This window comes from Sturnira hondurensis, unplaced genomic scaffold, assembly GCF_014824575.4.
Source record: "Sturnira hondurensis isolate 20B ecotype Veracruz unplaced genomic scaffold, ASM1482457v3 Scaffold0018525, whole genome shotgun sequence".
NCBI lineage: Eukaryota > Metazoa > Chordata > Mammalia > Chiroptera > Phyllostomidae > Sturnira > Sturnira hondurensis.
The window spans coordinates 12,838,211-12,860,188 of record NW_028091156.1 but is presented as its reverse complement, the minus strand read 5'-3'; the positions used below and the strand labels follow the sequence as shown (position 1 = coordinate 12,860,188).

Genomic DNA, 21,978 nt, shown 5'->3' with positions numbered 1-21,978 from the left:
CTGGTTCAATTTCTACTTCCCAGCAGCTAAGAAGAGGAGGTAAGAGACTTGGTGCTCGATTTATGGATTTTGATTGGAGGTGTGACTGATACACCCTCAGGCCTGTTTTTATGCTTATTTCCAATCTGTTCTCCCTTAAGGTTTATGTGGGCAGACAGATGCTATTATAATTTAATGGCTGGAAAATTGATGTCAGATTTGATGATGGCGATGGAGGAAGTAAACAACTATTTTAACCAGTAAAGCCTATGAACTTTGTCCAGAGAGAATGAAGTCAACTAAATAAGAATAACATGTGAAGGCACGAGAGGACAGAGCCTTCTCTGATGACAAGGAAAGTTTTAAAAACAGGAAATCACAGGAAAAGAGATTTCTTGAGATAACAAGCCAAGGTGAAGGTGTAACAAAAATGTGTTACTCTCATGCCCCCAGTGTGGGGCGTAATGAAAAGAAAATGAGTCATCTTCAGAGAAATGGATGTAAAATGAGAAAAAGTTGCTTCCAGTTCCCGATCCTAACATTCAAAAACTGTGATGTCAGTGAAGCGACCTTATTTCATTATTCCTCAATTTGCCTCTGGGTAATAGGGTGGTGGAGCTGGCCCAACTACTTGCCAGGGTTGCTGTGCATGTAAATGACACCAAAACACCAAAACTAACAAAAAGGAACAAGTGTCCTTTGAACACTGTAAAATGCTACGCAACTGTTGGCTGTTCATTATAATTATTTCCTAAGTGACCAAGAGTTCATTACTCTCAGCAACCAACAGAAGTTCCAAGGGGACTTCCGGCCAAGATGCAGGCATAGGTAGACACACTGTGCCTCCTCACACAACCAAAGGAGAGTCAACGACAATTTAAAAACAAAATAACCAGAACCGACAGAAAATTGACCTGTATGGAAGTCTGACAACCAAGGAGTTAAAGAAGACCCATTCATCCAGACCTGTGGGAGGGGCAGAGACGGGCAGCTGGGCAGAAAGGACTTGCAGCAAGGCAGCAGCGGGCGGACGGGGAGAGGATTGCGGACTGGGTGGTCCCACATTCGTGTGCAGATAGACCAGGAGCAACAACTGGGGAGCGGGACAGACCATGCAACCCAGGGCCCCAGCGCCAGGAAATAAAGCTTCAAACCACTGACTGAAAACACCTGTGGGGGTTGAGGCAGTTGGAGAAACTCCCACCCTCACAGGAGAGTTCACTGGAGAGACCCACAGGGTCTAAAACATATACAAGCCCACCCACCTGGGAACCAGCATTAGACGGGCCCAGTTTGCTTGTGAGAAGTGGGGAAAGTAAGTGAAATACGGCAGAGAGCAGAGCAAGCACCACTGTTCCCTCTCTTACCCATCCCCCGAATACAGCATCACAACCCAGCAACTGGGTTGCCCCACCCTGGCGAACACCTAAGGCTCCGCCCCTCATATGTAACAGGTGCATCAAGATGAAAAAAATGGCCCAAATGAAAGAACAGATCAAAGCTTCAGAAAAAATACAACTAAGCAACAAAGTGGTAGCCAATCTATCAGATGCACAGTTCAAAACACTGGTGATCAGGATGCTCACAGAATTGGTTGAATTTGGTTGCAGATTAGATGAAAAAATGAAGGCTATGCTAAGTGAAATAAAGAAAAAGGTACAGAGAACCAATAGTGATGGGAAGGAAACTGGGACTCAAATCAACTATTTGGACCAGAAGGAAGAAAGAACATCCAACCAGAAAAGAATGAAGAAACAAAAAATCAAAAAAATGAGGAGAGGCTTAGGAACATCCAGGACATCTTTAAACAGTTCCACATCTGAATTATAGGAGTAGCAGAAGAAGACAAGGAAGAGAAACAAGTGGAAAACTTAATTGAACAAATAATGAAGGAGAACTTCCCCAAGCTGGCAAAGGAAACAGACTTCTAGGAAGTCCAGGAAGCTCAGAGAGTCCCAGAAAAGTTGGACCCAGGGAGGAACACACCAAGGCACACCATAATTACATTACTCAAGATTAAAGATAAGAAGAGAATCTTAAAGCAGCAAGACAAAATGAGATAGTTACCTACAAAGGAGTGCCCATAAGACTGTCAGCTAATTTCTCAAAAGAGACCTTACAGAAGGGGCTGGAAAGAAGTATTCCAAGTCATGAAAGGCAAGGACCTACATCCAAGATTGCTCTATCCTACAAAGCTTTCATTTAGAATGGAAGGGCAGATAAAGTGCTTCTCAGATAAAGTCAAGTTCAAGAAGTTCATCATCACCAAGGCCTTATTATATGAAATGTTAAAGGGATTTATCTAAGAAGTGAAAAAAAGATGAAATATGAAAAAATGATAGCAAACTCACAATTATTAACAACCACACCTAAAACAAAAACAAAAGCAAACAACTAGAACAGGAATAGAAACACAGAAATGGAGATCATATGGAGGGTTATCAATAGGGGAGTGGGAGGAGGAGAGGGGGGAAAAAGTACAGAGAAGAAGTAGCATAGATGGATGGTAGGTAGAAAATAGACAGGGGGAGGTTAAGAATAGTATAGGAAATGTAGAAGCCAAAGAACTTATATGTACGACCCATGGACACAAACTAAAGGTGGGGAATGTGGGTGGGAGGGGGTGTGCAGGGTGGAGGGGACTGAAGGGGGGGAATGGGATACCTATAATGGCATAATCAATAAAATATATTAAAAAACATTTATGTAAACACTAAAAAAAAGAAGTAGTTCAAAGGGTATTGTGAAGATCTGTCCAGCAAAGCAAGTAACTCTTGTGTGAAACTCTTGTGATGCTATTTTTAGGCTGGAGCGGGTAAACAAACTTCTGCAAATAGACACTAATGAAAAATGGACCAAGTAGGAATAGTTTATCACTCTCTTGTACAGCATAGCAGTTTGTTTATATTATTAGGTGCCCCAGCAATTGAGGTCTACACCTCCTACATGTTCCCCAGACAAAGCACACATTGGGAATATAGTTGACACTTGATGTACAAATTTTGACTGAAGATGCAAATGATTACATTCTCTCTTCCCCTATTTCTTAAGTATTTTATTTATTTATTTTTAGAGAGAGGAAAAGGGAAGGAGAAAGAGTGGGAGAAAAATGTCAGTGTGTGGTTGCCTCTCATGTGTCCCCTACCGGGGACCTGGCCTGCAACCCAGGCATGTGCCCTGACCGGGAATCGAACTGGTGACACTGGTTCACAGGCCTGTGCTCAATCCACTGAGCTACACCAGCCAGGGCTCTTCCCCTTATTTCCTACTCATCTTTTTTTAAACTTTGCGGTGTGTGACAGTGTGGTGCTATTTTTTTAAAATATAGTTGCCACGAAATAGTATAATGTTTCAGGTATACAACATAGTCATTCTGCATTCGTAGACCTTACAATACAATCACCACAAGGATCGAGTAACCATCTGTCACCATGCAAAGTTATTGTGTTATTGGCTATATTCCCTGTGTTGTACATTATGTTCCAGCAGCCTACTTATTTTATAACTATAGGTTTGTACCTCTTATGCCCCTTCTTCTTTTCCACCCACCCCCCATGCACCAAAAATGAAAACACTAATTTGAAAACATATTTGCACCCCTATGTTCACTGCAGCAATATTTACAATAGCCACGATATGGCAGCAGTCCATGGCCCATTGATAAACGAATGGATAAAGAAGTGGAAGATATATACACATAATGTATAGTAGTTACATACTATATAATACAATTTATAATAAAATATTATTCGGCAATAAAAAGAAATCTTGTCATTTACATGGTTGAACCTAGGAAGTATTATGCTCAATAAAGTTGAACAGAGATGCACAAATACCATATGATTTTACTTATATGTGGAATCTTAAAGAAATCAAAACAAATAAACCAACACGGTGCTACTTTAAGAGGCGGGGAAATTGGTCAGAATCAGGGATGGCATTGGAGGAAAGGCAACCATTTTGCTTCCCCTTTCCATCTTCCTTAAGTTGCGTTATTGTTGTTGATTATATCACAGAAACGTCCCTTGTAGTCTCAAGAACAACATTCTGTCAGCGTTACATTAGAGAAAGGCGAATTTGAAACAATTCTGAAGCAATACACCAGGCACCGTGCAACTTTGTCCGCCAAAATCTTGAAGCATTTCTTTTACATGCTCTTCCCGCGGTGACTCACAAGGTGTCTTTAGGAAAATTTGACATCACAGGTCATGGATTCCAATAGAGCCAGCCAAAATTTTGTTGAGTTTAGCACACAATTAATTCCCAGAGCCCTTCATTTTCCAGCCCTTTAATTTGCAATGCAATCACATAGAATGTTCAAAGCATATACTGAGGAAATCACTCAAATACTCTGTTAATGGCTGCAACGGGCAGTTCATGAATAGAACTGATTAGCATTCCCCACCACAAAAATCCTTGAAGGAAACCGAAAACAAAAACCGCATCTTTGTTGAATCCAATGGGCTTACATGTCAATACACACAACTCCACTTAACTAGCCACCAGAGCAAAAGCCACGACACACACACACACACACACGTGCACACAGCAGCGGCATGGAGCTAACCACATGACTCAATAGACANTTCCAGCCCTTTAATTTGCAATGCAATCACATAGAATGTTCAAAGCATATACTGAGGAAATCACTCAAATACTCTGTTAATGGCTGCAACGGGCAGTTCATGAATAGAACTGATTAGCATTCCCCACCACAAAAATCCTTGAAGGAAACTGAAAACAAAAACCGCATCTTTGTTGAATCCAATGGGCTTACATGTCAATACACACAATTCCACTTAACTAGCCACCAGAGCAAAAGCCACGACACACACACACACACACACGTGCACACAGCAGCGGCATGGAGCTAACCACATGACTCAATAGACGATGCAGACAAACTGGAGTATAAACCAAGATCGTTCTACCTCTTTTCATAACAGGTTAGTGCTGGCCCTCATTGTTGGTGTACAGTTTTTATGGCATGGGAAAATAGGGATGTTTCTGCCCTATAAAAATAAATGTGTTGAAGGCTTTAGTTTGCGTTTACACGGTGGCAGAAAGTTCCACAGGCACTGATACAATACAAAGAAAATAAAATAAGAAAGAATCCCACAAACAAATATATCACTGAAACACATGGCAAGATACTCAGAAAACAGTGGTATAAAAACTGCTAAGCTCCTGACTGATTTAGGCAATGATTTTCAACAGTTTCCGGAAAAATAAAGAATAAGAGGCACATGGTGGTAGGTCTTTGGCAAATCTCATCACCGACCACCATTCATACCAAATCTTTGGCTTTAAACTGCTAACTAGATAACTTTTCCCTGAAGAAGTAGAAAGCAGGAGCCCTTGATTAAGCTTTAGGAAGAGCCAAGGGAAAGAAAAGCATGCACTATCTTTAATAAAGAAAGGGCTGTAGTGAGTAAAAATAAAAATATAAAAAATCATTATTTCTTCATTTTCTATATATAAACTTCTTTCCAAACCTTAGGTTGATACATGTAGTTTTCCATGCATGACATCTTTATCTACTCTAGGCAGGGCTGAACCAGTAGGGTCAGTAGAAAAGTTCTGAATTTGAATAAAGGCAATACGTTGGCTGTTATATCAAAGGACTCAAGGTGGGCAGTGGGGTTAGAAAGCGGGGAAATTTCTTAACTGGACTTAAGGATGTGTATTTCCTCCGAAAAATAGACTTACCACATTCTGTGCGAATTTCTCAAAAGATGTTCTGCGATCCATTGAGCGTTCCGACTTACGTGTGGGGGATGGGGAGGGGCGAAGGGACATAGGGGATATAAACACACACACACAAAAAGAAAGCAAGGAAAACAGAGCAGAAAAAGACAGGAAGATGAAATGGTGCAATGCCAAATCATGCCCTAAATCAGAGGGCCCGAGGAGGCCGGAGGGATGCCCGGGGAGGTCTCTGTTTCCTAAGGATTTTATGTCAAAGCCCCCAATTCTTCTTCTTGCAAACACGATGGTGTGATTTCACGCAAAATTGAACTACATTAAAATGCCGTCGAGATGGGAAGTTCTTATGCTGACATTTGCAAAGTCTAAATATTTGGAAATCTGGTGGCATCCGTACTAATTTTCTATCGGGACCAGACTGCTGTTGATGACTGTGTTCGCGTTATAAAGCATCGCTATCTAGCACCAATTTCTGAAAGAATGGAAATTTCATTTATGCTGTCCAATACTTCAGCAGCCTTTAGCTGTTATCACTGAGCACTTAATATTTGGCTAGAATTCTATGTAATCTTAATCGACTTCAATTTGAATTTGAACAACCCCATGTGGCTAGTGTTGGCTGTCCGGAACAGCCTGAATACGAAGTATCTCTCTCCAGTTGTAAAGGCGCTGGACTTTGAAAAAATCCCATTAGCCTAAATGATGATCATGAGTTACACAGAATTACAATTTCATTTCAGCATTTCAAGAAGCTATGAACTCTTTTACTTAAAAATAACGACGGTGGGAATCCTTCCACATTGTGTACATGTATGAAATCATCACGTCGTACACTTGAAATAATGTTAATTTTATCTGTCCGTTATACCTTAATAACGCTGGCATTTTCATCACCTCAAGTATTTTCCTTTTTTTATATAACCACACAAGTTCTACTCTCTTAGCAAAACTCAGTTATATAATAGAGAATATCATCAACCACCGTTGTCATGTCAGACACCAGGTCCTCAGACCTGTTCGTATCCTAGACCTGAAAGTTTGCGCCTTTTTTCAGCCTCTCCGTCCGTGTTCCCCACCCCATGGCGTGGCAACCAGTTTTCTACTCTGTTTCTGTGCTCAGCTTTGTTTTGTTTAGATTCTACATAGAAGTGATTCCATGCAGTGTTTCCCGCTGTCTGTCTGGCTTGTATCCCTCTGTCTGTCTGGCTTGTTTCCCTTAGCACAAGGCCCTCGAAGTTCATCCGTGTTGTTGCAGATGGCAGAATTTTCTTCTGGTTCTTGGGTGAATAAGATTCCTGTGCATCCGTGTGTGTGTATAAATTTTCCTTAGCTGTTCATCTGTCAGCACTCACTCAGGTGTCTGTACCTTGGGTATTGTGATAATGCAACAGACACTGGAATACAGATTTAGAAAAAAGAAATAATGAGTGCTGCTGATGCTTTTACCCAGATTTCCCACACTCCGTTATATGGATGATGTAAGGTGCTAGCGACGTAGGAACTTTGATGCTAGACAGTGACTGAATGCTGAGGCCGCTGCAACTCTTCTGAAATGTGTGTGGCTACCAAGTTAGGTGTGTAAAATTCAGTGTGGGGATGCCAAGGGATTCAGGCTAAACACCACGTGGAAGGTACTTAGAAGCAAACATCACCACATTCTGACAGCTATCATCGAAAAGATGACACTTTTAGTTATGGAGTATGTGGCTGAAAACACATATTCTACTCCACTGAACAAAAAGACCCTGTTCAAGTTTTTTTACCCAATGCCATTCATCCTTTTCCTGTATTGTGATGGTTGAGTTCCTGGAACTAGGCATACAGAAGACTAACATGAAACACAGAAACCGCTTCTAGAAAACACTGTAAAGCAAGAACATCTACAGAAACAAAGGAAACAGAAAATAAGCAAAACAGAAACAAAAATAACTTAAATGACTCTTAAAAATGCAAAGGTCTGGAGGAGGGTTTTGGGGTGCGTTCACTTACCACCTGTCCAACACCCTGGGCCCAGTGGAGGTAACTACTCCAAATAATTACGACTGAGGACCAGAGCTGAGAAGCTCACAAAGAACCAGTACCTTTTTCTTTGCCTGTAGAAGCTCCTGATAGGCACTGGATCTTATAAAACGTGGGTATGAATCGCTTTTCATCAATTTGTATATGTGCTCCTAAAAAGAAATAATAGTTAAGGTACTTCTTCATTAGGTTTTTCCCAGGAAAAATCATATACGGTGATAAGAATACATCACTTGGTTCAAAAGCGAATCTGAGGGCAGCTAGAAATAATAGTGCTGATGCTGACGAGAATCCCTTCTGTTTGGAGAACTTGCCGATTCCCAAATTCGCCATTTTATTCATGAGTCAGTTTAAAAACTGGTGGAGGAGCTACAAAGAATGTTAATCACATCTAGCCCTTTAAAGAAATGGAATTTAGTTAATGGAATGTCATAGAGTAGGTCCAAATCAAGCGGTTGATTTATAGAGATTATTAGAGAATATACCAGTAAATCAATTTCTCCTTTAAAATGACTCCAGGCCCAGAGTGAGTGATGGGAAGCCAGCCTAGGTACCTATGGCATCGTATGTGTTTGGAGGGTGGGACGGCTCAGATGAATCATCTCTCTTTAGTGCAAATAATATAGAAAATTGTCAGCCGCATCCATGTTGGGCCAGAGCACAAGAAAAAGAATAAATAGTGTAATATTTGATGGCTCCGCCTCCCCATTTGTACTCTCTATTTACTCATTCAGTGCCAAGTTCAATGCATATTTAATAAGTTAATTCTAATCAGTTTATAACATTCTGCTCTAATGATGAGTAATGGTAGAGAAGTGAATAAAAAATGCATTGACCCAATTCAGTGTTACTGCCCCGTTTTGGGAGACTGTGCTGTGGCCTGTTGCAGCTCAAGGCAGCGTAGAGGCTCCCTGGTCTTTCCAGTCTAGTGAAACAGCAGTTAGATGTTGAGTTCCGAAGCCTTTGAGAATATCTGGATGTCCCCAAATATGTGGTTTTAGAAATGAATTGGTTTCCCTAGTCTCAAACACACCAGGAAAAAATTGTAATTATTCAGAACCCACTTCAAAGCACTCAGGATTAAGCCTCAACTAATTAGTCTAAGGCTCCTCTCCAAGAGTAGGGTACATTTAAAACTGGATCAATTTGTTTGCTTTTTTTATGTTTTATTTAATTGTTGTTCAAGTATCGTAAGAGTGGAATCGTGTCCTTTTGGAGTCGAGCATTTTAGGATTCAGTTACTATCTTGCTCAAGATCTAGCAGTTACAAAGTGCAAATGTAACCAGTTTATTCATCTCTCTCTCAGCCTCACTCTTCTAAGGTATAATACAAAGTTGTAGGAATGAAAGAAATGGCAAATGCTTATCAGAGAATGGGGCTGTGCTTGAATATACCCTCCTAAATGCTTGCCGAAGCTAATTAACTTAATCCTCCCACAACCTCAGCGAGGTTGGGGGCCGTGATCAAATCCACTTTAAGGGTGAAGAAACAGGCATAGGGAAGCGGAGCACTGGGTCAGGGTCCAGACTAGAACCCAGGCATCTGGTTCTGGAAGCTGCGTTCTCAACCATTACATCGTGTCTCTGCTCAAACAAAGACAAGGCATCCCTATTACGGCTTTGAAGACAGGGTTTAAAAACCCACAGAAAAACTGGAGTTAAACATCTGTGCTTAATTCAAGGAGAAGCCTAGTGTCTGCTGATAAATAATAATGTATTTTCTTTTCTTTTTTTTTAGATTTTATTTATTTTTAGAGAGGGGAAGGGAGAAAGAGAGGGAGAGAAATATCAATGTGTAGTTGCCTCTCGCATGCACCCCACAGGGGACCTGGCTTGCAACCCAGGCATGTGCCTTGACCGGGAATTGAACCTGCAACTCTTTAGTTCTCAGACTGGCACCCAATCTACTGAGCCATACCAGCCAGGGCCAAGGAGAAATGTATTTTCTACTGAGAGTAAAATTAAGAAAGGACATTTGTGCATCTCATTCTTCATCTTCCATATTTTATTTTAGTAACACTGTTATTTAAAATACAATGTACTTTCTAGAGTTCATATCCTTTTCCGAAAATGGTTTAAGAAATTATAAAGTAGGCATGTTTTGATTAAAAGCCAATTTCAACACATTATTAGGAAATGATATTCAAATTGTTCTTAAGGAGAATTTTATGTCCAGTTTGATTTAAAAAAACACTAAACACTTGTCTTCGGAAGTTAATGTCTTAATATCAATTTCCTTTTATTTCTATTTGCAGACCAACAAATTAACTTGGAAAAGTATTAAGTGCCTGAATCTAGTATGCCATTTTATCGTTAGTGGCAAAACTGGTTTGAGTTTGACATAACATTAAGCTAATTCAGTTTAGCTCTGTTTTAATCATGAATAACTAAGGAATGTCAGAATCTTAGAATCTTCCCATTGATGACACCTTAAAGATGTCAAATATAGGTTCTTGAGGTTGGGCCACTTGGTACAAATGCTTGCTCACGTATTGGGTGACCAAGAAAAGAGAAGAAGTAGTAAAAGTTTTCAAAGATTTCCAATACTCCCTTTCAGAAACTGTGCATGTAAAACTGTACACATTTCCAAGACTTTACCAGGCTTTTATAAACAGGCCACTCTAAGCATCTCTGTTCTCTTCTAGATCAATGAAGAGTTATTTTACACACAGTGACCTAATCTCCGCTATTAGGCATCGTGGCCAATTATAATAAAATGAAACGAAAGTATCTCAACCGTCAACCTCTCAGGAGCGCATCTGAGACGTAAACGGAGGCGCCCCCTCCCCCTGTACCAACCTGAGCGTCTTCGAACGTGTACCGTCCAGGCTCCTTCACGTTCTGTGTGGTTTTGTCGTAGCTCTTAGAATCCAAGTTAATGGCACTGGGCGCTCCTGGAGCCAGAAACTCTTGCCATATCTCCTGAACTCGGGAGGGGACTTCTCGAATAGGCCTTTTCTTCAAGTCCTCCACTGCCAGCCAGAACCTGCGCAGGATGTGACACCAGGAGATGTGATGCTGCCTCATCCTCTGAAAAGCCTTGTGAAACTGAGTGACCTTACAACTCACAATGGTGCATAATAACGGACTCACTTTCTGGAGGGCTTGCCATACCAGGCCCTGACTGATTTCTTTTTTAATCGGTTGCATTCAAAGGTATACAATGTTTTGGAAGGAAATATAGAAAGCCATGTCTTTCATGAGCTTGCTGTTAAAGGTGGATCTGCCAGAGCCCCGATTCTGTGCAAACGTCACTTTACTAAAAGCGAAGTAGCAGGGCTAGAGAACCGTTTATGAGAGAGGAAGAGGAGATGGGAGGGTATCAAGGGTGCGGGACACACCGCACGCGACTGGGGGAGAAGGTCACGTGTTACACTGTATTCTCTGGGTCTTCCGTCCATTGGAGCGGCGAGGGCCCGTAGGGAGAGGACTTTCTGCCTTACCTGGCAAAGGGATTACAGCAAAGCTTGGCTAGAGTTAAGGGAAGTCTGGGCCCAGATCAAAAAAGGCCCTCGCCGGAGAAATCAGGGCAAGTAACTAATTTTAGGCGATTGAATCCAGAGAGTTACAGAACGACAGAAGCAGAAAGCTTTCTCATGCAGTGCTTTGAAAGGCTTTCATTTCCAGGGGCATTCTATCACTCAAGAAACTCTGAAAAAATAAATACATATGGACTTCTAGATATATAAATGTATTTTCTATGCTTTTTAATAGAATCTGTGTGCCAGGAGGAAAGGACACCAGGACATGTCTTGGTTGATAAGAGGAAATAGAAAAGTCTAATAATAAGGGGGCACATTGTATTAATGGATTCCATGTCTTTAAAGGCCGCTCTGTGCTACATAGAGCTCCACTATATGAGGTCACTCCACTGCCTGTAATGCCTCCCTCAGAGCTTTTGATTTGACCTAGAAATAATGTTAAAAAGATGCATAATTGGTTAATATAAAATACGCCTGAAAGAGTAACTACTAGGTCTGTGTTATCCTCAACAGGCACTGCCGTGGCCCTGATGGTAGGTGTGACCATGAAATCGACCTTGACTGCACGGACCGAGGCCACCGAGAGTTACAGCCCTAAGAGACATACCAGGCGATCAGTGGCACCTTCGTAACTAAGTTTTCACTGGGGCATGAAAGAGAGGTCAGAGATAAGCTTGAGTTCTGCTAGAATTAGAATATCAAGTACCACTCTCTCTGGTGCTGTCTCAGTTTCTAGACAACACTTTCCTGTAGCTATACGTAACAGGAGGCCATCCAATTCAGTCAACACTTTCCATGTGAAACTTTGGTTTTCAGAAGGGACACCTCCAGGCTATTTTCCTCCGAAAATACAGATGCCAACACTGCAACCTAACAGGAATACCATATGCATCTGAGGGTCAGTGTTACAGTTCAAGTTCGCTCGTTCAAGTTCATCCCAGCACACTCTGACATCTAAGTTAAAGGAATCTGTCCTCAAAGAAGAGACAGAGAAAAAAATAACAATTTATGTGGCCACAGTACCAGGAAGCCCATGAGAGACTCTCAAGGAGCCGCACAAACTGGACAGTCTGGGAATACAGAGCAGAGAGGCCCTTTCACTAGGGTGAGCGCCGGGCTGGAGAAGGACATTCTGAAAAGCTGTTTAAGGATGCAATGACACCTTAAATGGACTTGGCTGTAAGGATGAATTATCAAAAAGTTGAGAAGATGACAATAACAACACCGACTCTGATACGTGGGTGCAGGCACTATGCTACGGGATTAGCTATATGAGCTCAGTACATTCCCCCATTTCAGGGAATAGGAGACAGAGGATGGGAAGACAGGGCCACCTATTTAAGGCTGTCCACTGGGAGTGTCCTAAGTGGGGTTTGCCCCGGGCTAATGTGCAACAGATGATATGCTCACAGCCACCGCCTATGATGCCTCCCTCTGAGCTTCACTGCCCTTTTTATCCTTGGCATAGTGTGGTCATCGCTGTATTAATAACTTAGGAGAATGCACAGGGCACTGGTTAAAACCCCACTCTCCCCTATTACACAGCAGCTGGAATATGAATGTCTTTGTCTTTGATAATATCTTAAGATAAGATAATATCTTAAGATATATCTATTGTCTTTGACACCATCTTAAGATAATATAAATATCTTAATGCCTTTGAGCCTCTGTTTCTTCAACAGCAAAATGAGATGATAATGCCTATCTCACTGGGTTTCCATTAGATTAAAATTAATATCATTAGATAAATGACATAAATTATGTAAAGGGCACTTTGGAACTGCCGGACACATTTTTAGGTACTCAAAAATAAAAGCCTTATTACTAGGTAGTTAGTACTGACTCTATGCTAAGTATTCACTCAATGTGCTTCACCTGGAAAAGGGATGCACCAACTAGAGACCCACGGAGAGCACAGGGGGCAGCTGAAGAATACGTAGTTGTTGAGAAGCAGGATTTCTTGACTCTTCTCTTCTGTCCTGATGCTTGGGGAACGCACTGATATGAGTGCCCTGCTTGCACAGACGGCACGTGCTTAGGGGTGTGTGGCTTAGAGAAGAGGCACTGAGACTTATTTAAGCGCAATTAGCCCTGTTGGCTAACTGGATCGTTTTGCCTCCCCCGCCTGTGACCCCAGATACCAGTGCACAAGCTGCGTGGCTCTGATTTGGGGGGCGGTGGATAGTATGGATTTATAGCAAGCCTAGGCTGCAATTATTAGCAATCTGACTTGGACAACATGCTTGACCTTCCCCAAACCCATTTTGCTTCCCTGTGATATGGGGTGAGAATATTTACATTTTATTTTTGTTGTGATGATTGGGTGTGTGATAATAAAGCATGGCACACTTATAAAGGTAGTGGGCAGGAAGCATATTATGGCACAGAATCGGTGTTCAAGATTTATATCTCTACATCTATTTACCTACCTACCTACCTACCTACGTGTCATCTAGATGTTTAGCAGGGAAACATATAATAGGTATAAGGTAAATACTCTAGATATACCCATATATTTCTTGAGTGTATACACACATGCATATATGACATGCGCAATATTTTGTATATAATTACTTATCAGGAAAACTAGTGTGGCACAGAATTCTTGAGATAAGAAATAGTTAAAGTTTGAGTTAAGGAATCAGCAGTGATTCAATTAATTCATGCAAGCAAAGCTTTCACATGCCTTCCTTTTGTCCAGAAATTTCCTCCTTATTCCTTTCTGCCTGGTTACATCCTCAGCAGCCAGATCTCAGCCTAGAAGCTGTTTGCCCAAGGATGCCTTTGCTGATGCTCAACTCTGGGTTAACTGCCCCTTCACGCTCCTCTGATCTAAACATCCATCTTTGCATGTTGTGGTCTGCCTTCTCTGTATCCATCAGCAGGCTGCAATGTCAATGAGATCAAGAACCATGCTTATTTGCTTAGGTGACTCTGGTGAGGCTCATTACCTATTTGCTTCTTCATCATGATTCTCATAACATCAGCATTTCTTCAAAAACTTGGAGAAAATGGAGGAAACTTCACTTCCCCATCCACTGTCATGCTAAGACTATCCTTTATTTCTGCTTTACGTGTATACATTCTTGTACTCAATAATTGATCATGGGACCTTAATATAGAACATGTTATTTCGTAGCTCAATAAACATCCTTAGTGACTGTGCATCTCATGAACTGGAGAAGGTTCTCAGAAGGTGGCAAGAAAGCAGAAGGCTGCAACCCAGCAATGCATGCCAGGCACACATCTGTATGATTACATTCCTCTGGGGTGCATCTGTGGCCAACTTGCTTAATCCATGGGACATCTGTCAAAGTCCTGCATATTTCTGACCATTTTGTTACTGTTAAATCCTCTGAAAAGAATGTGACAATTCCTGGCACTACTTAGGTCCTATGAAAAAAAATATGACTACTGAGATTTAGTAAATAAATGTCACAGAACCGCATATGTCATGGGTAAGGAAACTAGGGGATCAAAAGAATAAGAATAATGTTTCATAGGAATAATGAATAAAAGAGCTCATGGAAAACCAGTTTCCTGGAGTGGAAAGTTATCACTTACTTCAATGATGTTAAACAGAGCCATGAAAGTCTATCCCAGTGTCTCACATTTAAAAACTATTTTCCAGGTGCCTTTCAAATTAGAAAAGTTTCAAAAGTCTGTAAGGATGAGGTTTACAACAGATGGGCGGAAGGTATATCCCTGTCTCACTAACAGCTTGGCGTGGTGCTGTCCTCACCTGCCCGAGACTGTATTTAATGTGCAAACAAAATGAGTGCCCCATAGTTCAGTCTCGAGTGATTTGATACAAGTACCCACCCTCTTTTTCTAGGCTTTACCTGAGAAGCAGTAGGTACAGAAGATTCATGATGATGAATAGTTGATATTTCAACTCAATGCATAAATATCATTGGCCATTTTCTACTCGGCCCAAGATTAAGTATCACATGATTTATGGCATCCATTTTAAATGTACTGAATTAACATAGGGAAAAGATCAAGGGACAGTATAAAATAAACCAATAAGAGGAATTGATAATGTGGCGCAGGCTTTGCTTTGGTTACCTTTCCCTCCCCTCCATGAAGCGGCAGAAATTCGATGGATTTGTATCACCCACATGACGTCCGGGCTGGGAGAGTAACTGATCTGTTGTGTGACAACCAGACACATCACTGGTGGGTCTCTCTGGCTTGTCATGTAAGCTCTAAAAAAGACATGTCTTACCTTAAGTTTTCCGAGCTGAATTCTGACTCCAGAAACTTAAGAAACTGCTCCCTCCCAACCGGGTCTTTCAGGGCTTCGTCCATGCCAAAGCCCCACCGCTTCACCCTCTGCTGGCTCGGTTCTTTGCTGCAGGAGATAAAACGAAACCAGACACGTTCCTTTCATTACAAGCCCTATGTCCTGCTGTGACATTTCCTCTCAGACTCATATTCGTCTTGGCCTTCCCATCTTTAACTCTACTTTCGGGAACCAAAAAAAACCTCAGGTTGATGACTGCGTGAAATGGTCTCGAGGTGTAAGTGAGGAATTAGTAATGACGTCTAAGGTTTATTGAGCATCAAGTGCTAAGTGCGCTAGATACATTCTTTCACTTTTTATTATAATTCTCATTTTACAGACAATAAAATAGCAGCACAAAGAGAGTTATGACTTGCCAGGTAATAAGGGGGTAAACTGCAGACATATGACCCTGCAGCCCAGTTTCTTAGCCTGTACCCAATGCAGTCTCATGGTGGTATGTTGTCCTGGGAGAAAGTGCACTGGGAACCAAAAGGCCTAAGACCTAGTTTAGGGCTCCACTGTCAGCTAAATGTGTGATCTAACCTTGGCGGTGTAATACATTTTGGGGTCCTAGCTTCCTCATCTATAAAATCTAGAACCTATGGCTGAAGAGGTCTGTGTTTTTCAAGTATTCAGACCAACTAGATGAAGACAAAAGAAAGAGAAGGTCCACAAATCCAATCTAGAGAAGTGTCGCAGACTACCAAATATTCCCTCTATAAAGTGATAAGCAAAGGTCTTTTTATCATTCTGGCAAGATCAATACTATCATTTTTCTCTAGCTCATTGAAAGAAATCAGGGAGTCCTAAATTATGCTTTGGGTTTCTTGAGAAGTCAGTGTCTTGTCAGTTTTCTTAGAGCGTTTATGGCAAGGCCATTTTGTTTTCAAATTGAATGTAGAAGGGTATACTTACAATGGGCTTAATAAGTGTCGATTTAACATGTGTATTACTTGACCACATAGGCCTTTGTGACTATGTGGATTTTTAAGGAAGCTAAAACAGTGAGCTAAGTTTAAAGAACTGGAGACCCCCCTCTGGCTAGCGTGTTTGAAAACCTCTATTTTGTGCTGGTCTTCCAGAAATGCCGACATAAATCCGAATCCCCAAATCTAAGGTTCAAAAACCATTACCTTTCTAATAAGAACGTCACGTCGTGGGCTAATACGGACGCAGAGTAAAATTACCGTTACGATACTTAGCTATAGGGCTCTTCCTATTTAACCCAAACCCTGAAGTGAGTGAAATATTTTGAGGGAAGAGAAAGTGTCACGTACCTCGCTTCAAGTTCCCAGAAAGTAGTGTCATCGGACAGCCACGGGTTAGAAGGGTCAGGTGGCACAAAAAACGGGTCATATTCTAAATACTGTTCCGTGTAACTTAGCAGACTAGAGAGAAGAAACACGTTCATCTTCGTTAGTTGTGGGGCTGAGGCTGTGTGCAGCCCAGAGCAAGGGGCAACATAAAACTGTCTGCCAAGGAATGCTTCTTGCACGTGTATAGAAGGAATACAGTTTTCACATTCAATGACTTACATGCACCAACTTATTGTGCTTCTTGGAAGGCAAACGGGGCTAAGGATTCCACCTCTGCCCAGGCCTAAGCCGTGTGGTTCATATCCCTCCATTACAATGAAACAGAAGGGGAGAGAGAGGTCAGTGTGTGAAGGGCAGCGCTAAGGGTCAGGTCCAGTTCTGGGTCGCCCAGTTCCCCTGCCCCTGAACTGATTTTAGCCAACTTGGAAAAGAGGTTAAAAGGGAATTTTTGTGTACAATATTTATAGGAACTAGGTAACAGGGAAAGGGAATCCCTGACCAAATTGTTTTTAATCTGTATATAAAAATTTTAAAACAGAGAGGAGAGGAAGAAAGTTGAAGAGGCAGGATTTGATAATAATGCCCCAAAGTGAAGAACAGAAATGCCATTAGGAACAGATGTAAATGAAGAAGTGGAAAATCGTTAAAATCTGAATTTAATTCAAATTTTGAAGTCATGTAATGACTCAGTGTAAATGTTAATATACATTTTCAGAAAGGCCAAAGGCAACTTCATAAACTGAGTCGTTGCTCCCAACAGGAATGAAACATTCAGCACTTTCGGATTATCTTCTGTGTCTGAGTCTGACTGCCCAGGGATTAGGCCTCTAGAGATTTCAGACAATCACTTCAATAGTTCGGTAACTTAAACCGCGACAAAACAGTCCCCTGAAGGTTTTCCATGTTAAAAAAGGGAAAACAAAATAACATGTATCCCCTGTTTCCAACTACTTATCTCGCTCCCTTTCTGACAGTTTTCTAACCATTCTGATCAGATTTCCATCGTCATATACAAATTTCAGATGTGCACGGACAACTCAAGATACTCACCTATCGGCAACTTTTGACATTTTTAACCGGTGTCTGTCTAACTGTACCTGCCAATAGTTTATCTGAAAAGAGAGGTAAGAGCCAGTTATAGAAGTGGTGACACTGTCATAATGTTAGCTCTAATTTCTGACGAAGGGGGCAATTCCATACAAGAATATGTTCCAGATCAGTAAAATTCCAAAACCTGTTTAAAAAATCAAATGACAGAGCTCTGAGTTACAAAATCAAAATTCTGTTTGAATGTAAATACAACCAATATTGCTTGAGGGCAGCAATGACTCCGCACATTCTGCCTGCTTTAACGCAATGCAACTTTCTTTTAAAAGTGTTGTAGACATTTTAAACATTTATTTGTGGTGAGTAGCCAAATCAGAAGCACGTGAACTCCCTAACTATTGAGTTTAGAATATAAATGCATTTGCTATTTGTTCTTATAATTTCAATACGTACCCTATTTCCTAATACTACCCCAGTGAAACACCAGTAACAGGTGTTTTGAGAACAAGTTTATCAACTGTGTAGACAAACACACGGACACAACAATCACACATGGAAAACTTTAATTTAAAATTCTCTAGATTACCTTCCCTTCACGATGATTATAAATATACTAGAAAACGTATTATATTATTGATAAATCACGTTATCATAAATTGTAAGAAAAGAGATTCAAAAAGGGAAAAAAGCCCCAGGATGGAGCCAACCAGGAGATTAATTATTATNAAAATAACATGTATCCCCTGTTTCCAACTACTTATCTCGCTCCCTTTCTGACAGTTTTTTAACCATTCTGATCAGGTTTCCATCGTCATATACAAACTTCAAATGTGCACGGACAACTCAAGATACTCACCTATCGGCAACTTTTGACATTTTTAACCGGTGTCTGTCTAACTGTACCTGCCAATAGTTTATCTGAAAAGAGAGATAAGAGCCAGTTATAAAAGTGGTGACACTGTCATAATGTTAGCTCTAATTTCTGATGAAGGGGGCAATTCCATACAAGAATATGTTCCAAATCAGTAAAATTCCAAAACCTGTTTAAAAAATCAAATGACAGAGCTCTGAAAGAGTTAAAAAATCAAAATTCTGTTTGAATGTAAATACAACCAATATTGCTTGAGGGCAGCAATGACTCCGCACATTCTGCCTGCTTTAACGCAATGCAACTTTCTTTTAAAAGTGTTGTAGACATTTTAAACATTTATTCGTGGTGAGTAGCCAAATCAGAAGCACGTGAACTCCCTAACTATTGAGTTTAGAATATAAATGCATTTGCTATTTGTTCTTATAATTTCAATACGTACCCTATTTCCTAATACTACCCCAGTGAAACACCAGTAACAGGTGTTTTGAGAACAAGTTTATCAACTGTGTAGACAAACACACGGACACAACAATCACACATGGAAAACTTTAATTTAAAATTCTCTAGATTACCTTCCCTTCACGATGATTATAAATATACTAGAAAACGTATTATATTATTGATAAATCACGTTATCATAAATTGTAAGAAAAGAGATTCAAAAAGGGAAAAAAGCCCCAGGATGGAGCCAACCAGGAGATTAATTATTATTTGACGTGAAACCCTGGCGTTTGCTTTGCGATATTACTTGGAGACCAAACTATTGGTCGGTTGGTAAAACACGGAGCGATATACACCATGACCGTGCACCAGTGTAGCTATGGGAAAACTTCAACAGGTGTGTATACAGAGATCAGAACTGTAGCAACAAGAACAAGCCCTCAAATTTTGTAAAGATCACGTCACATGACTGGATACGGGAAATGCATGACAATGGAGCCAACCTCTTGTCTTCTCATTCTACAAGACAGAGACATGAAGTGCAAAATAACTACTGATAATGGAGACATCTGTAAATCAGTGTACATATCTGTAAAAAATTGGGTAGAGAAAGAAGGACTTGGGGAGTTAAACACGGAAGAGTTTTGACTATGTATCTTAAAAGTAGCCAATTTTGTTACTTTTTAACTGAACATCTTCTATGTGAAACAGTCAACCATACGAGTAACCTTTCAAAAATGCCCGCTATCAACATTCCCCATCTGGTTTTCATGGCTACGACTCCGTGAACCAGGAACAGGCCATTTTATAGGTTGACCCACCTGCTGTTGTAACTCGTCTTCTGTTGGAGGTTTAGTTTCTGGCGTGGGTGTGTGGGTGGGACTGTGACTTCTAATATCGTTTTGTAAACCATAGACAGACTGTATGAAATTAAAAAAGAAAAATGTTAGGACAAAACATGATAGTCACGGATTTTTCTAAAAGGCAATTCTGTGTTATATATTCAGTAAGGTAACATTGATACAGATTTGATTAAGCTTCTTATCAAAATTCAAATGGCACTGCTACCATAAACATTGTATGAATGGAAAAGACACACACAGATCTGCAACCAAAAGTGGTTAAATTATTAACTTTGACAGAATAACTGACTATAGGGAGAGAACATGGGAAGTGATGATAAAATTTGGGGGTGGCCTGAGAGAACTTTGTCTTTTTAAAAAATATTTTATTTATTTATCTTTAGAGGGGAAGGGAAGGAGAGAGGGAAAGAAATATCAGTGTATGGTTGCCTCTTGTGAGGTTCCCCTGCTGGGAACTGGCCTGCAACCCTGGCATGTGCCCTGACTGGGAATCGAACCGTGATCGTCTGGTTCACAGGCCCGCACTCAATCCACTGAGCTACACCAGCCAGGGCTAGAACTTTGCCTTTGATGTGGAGGAAGGATGAGGACATACAAAAACTGTGTGAGTCCCACCCACAAAATGAAAGTTACCAGGTGGGCTTAAAGCAGAGACTTATTCAATCCGCAGATTGAATGGGGCATTCCAGTTCTGAGCCAAACATGAGCTGAAGTAGCAGTGGTGATAATCCTCACCAGTGTCACCTCCATTAAATTCAATAAAAAGGACAAAACCAATAAATCAGCTTGTGGCTTAGAGCAAAATAACACTCTGAAGATTCTAGCAAATTCACCACTTCTGACTAGGAGAAGCTGTAAGTGTCAAGAGGTGAGGACATCGTCTTCTCCAGCTGCTAAAAATGAGGGCCTGCACACAATGGCTGTGGCATCCTTGGGAACACCAGTCTTGCTCTGGTAAATTCCAGCACCGAGCAGCCCCACAGTCAGGCCCTGTAGTTCTAGCCTCATGGAGTCGCGGGAAATTAGTTGCAACCAGGGCAAACGCTGCTCAGCGATGCCATGTTTGTGTATTTTACCTTGGATGCCTCATGTTTTCCCATCATTACATGAGGGCTTGATGGCACGTACAGAGCAACGCTGTCAGCTATTGCTTTTCAAACTTTCGAAGTCACAGGAATGTGAAGGACATCACATCCAGAGTATCATGAAATAGAGTCAATAATATCATGATAATATGTACAGTGTCAGGTGGGTCCTGGAAATATGAGGGGGGGGTACTTTGTAAAGTATATGATTGTCTAACCGTGAGGCTGTATACCTGAAACTAAAGCAAAATAATACTGAATGCAAACTGTCATTGAAAAATAAAATGAAAAAGAATGAAGCTGTGTGATGCTTTGGTAAAGTGTCGATATTGATTATTGTGTTAAAAAGCAGTATACATGCTAACGCGATTATCTTTAAGTTCTATCTCATTAATCCATCCCTTTTCTCTTCCAAATTAGGGCATATCTCAGTTGGGGAACCTGACGCAAAGTAACACACACGACAAAGGCTAGCCCTTTGGAATTCAGAAAGGAGCCAAGATGCACTGTGGGTGGCTCCGTGCACTTTGGGAGAGCTGGTCACATTTTGAATCTTGTTTCATAAAGGGAGTCCCTGGTGCCCTCAAAATGGACAGTGAGCAGAGGACGAAAGGGCCTGAGTGGGGCCCGTCAACAGGGGAGTACCCCCACAGGCCTGCTTGGGTCCGGCGCCGCCTCTGTCCCTCAGAGAGCCCCAGGAACAAGAGCTTTTGAGCACTGCATCTGAATGGTTTTTGTGGCAACTCTCCTGCGGCTTCCATACCCTCCCACCAAGGCCAACTGCCTTATAAGAAAGAAAAGGTACCTCAACCGCATCAGGTAGGTACCAGGCAGCTACCCTTGTAGCTGATGCATGTGTTTCTAGGGATGGAAGAAAAAGA

The 21,978-nt window shown here is 41.1% G+C and overlaps 1 protein-coding gene across 4 annotated transcripts in view; it reads right to left on the bottom strand.

Moving 5' to 3' along the window:
* The window catches only part of RGS7 (regulator of G protein signaling 7), a 314,036-nt gene that overhangs the window by 4,410 nt on the left and 287,648 nt on the right, over positions 1–21,978 (bottom strand). For 2 of the 4 annotated variants that reach the window (XM_037069439.1, XM_037069440.1), the window contains exons 11-18: positions 19,971–20,069; positions 18,694–18,755; positions 16,752–16,862; positions 15,415–15,540; positions 10,504–10,690; positions 7,767–7,856; positions 5,689–5,742; positions 4,911–4,991 (exon numbers count right to left, since the gene is read on the bottom strand). In XM_037069439.1, the coding sequence (XP_036925334.1) occupies positions 4,917–4,991; positions 5,689–5,742; positions 7,767–7,856; positions 10,504–10,690; positions 15,415–15,540; positions 16,752–16,862; positions 18,694–18,755; positions 19,971–20,069 (804 nt within the window). In that variant the 3' untranslated portion in view covers positions 4,911–4,916. The remainder of the gene's footprint in view (positions 1–4,910; positions 4,992–5,688; positions 5,743–7,766; positions 7,857–10,503; positions 10,691–15,414; positions 15,541–16,751; positions 16,863–18,693; positions 18,756–19,970; positions 20,070–21,978) is intronic. The other 2 variants (XM_037069441.1, XM_037069442.1) reach the window with 2 other exon arrangements.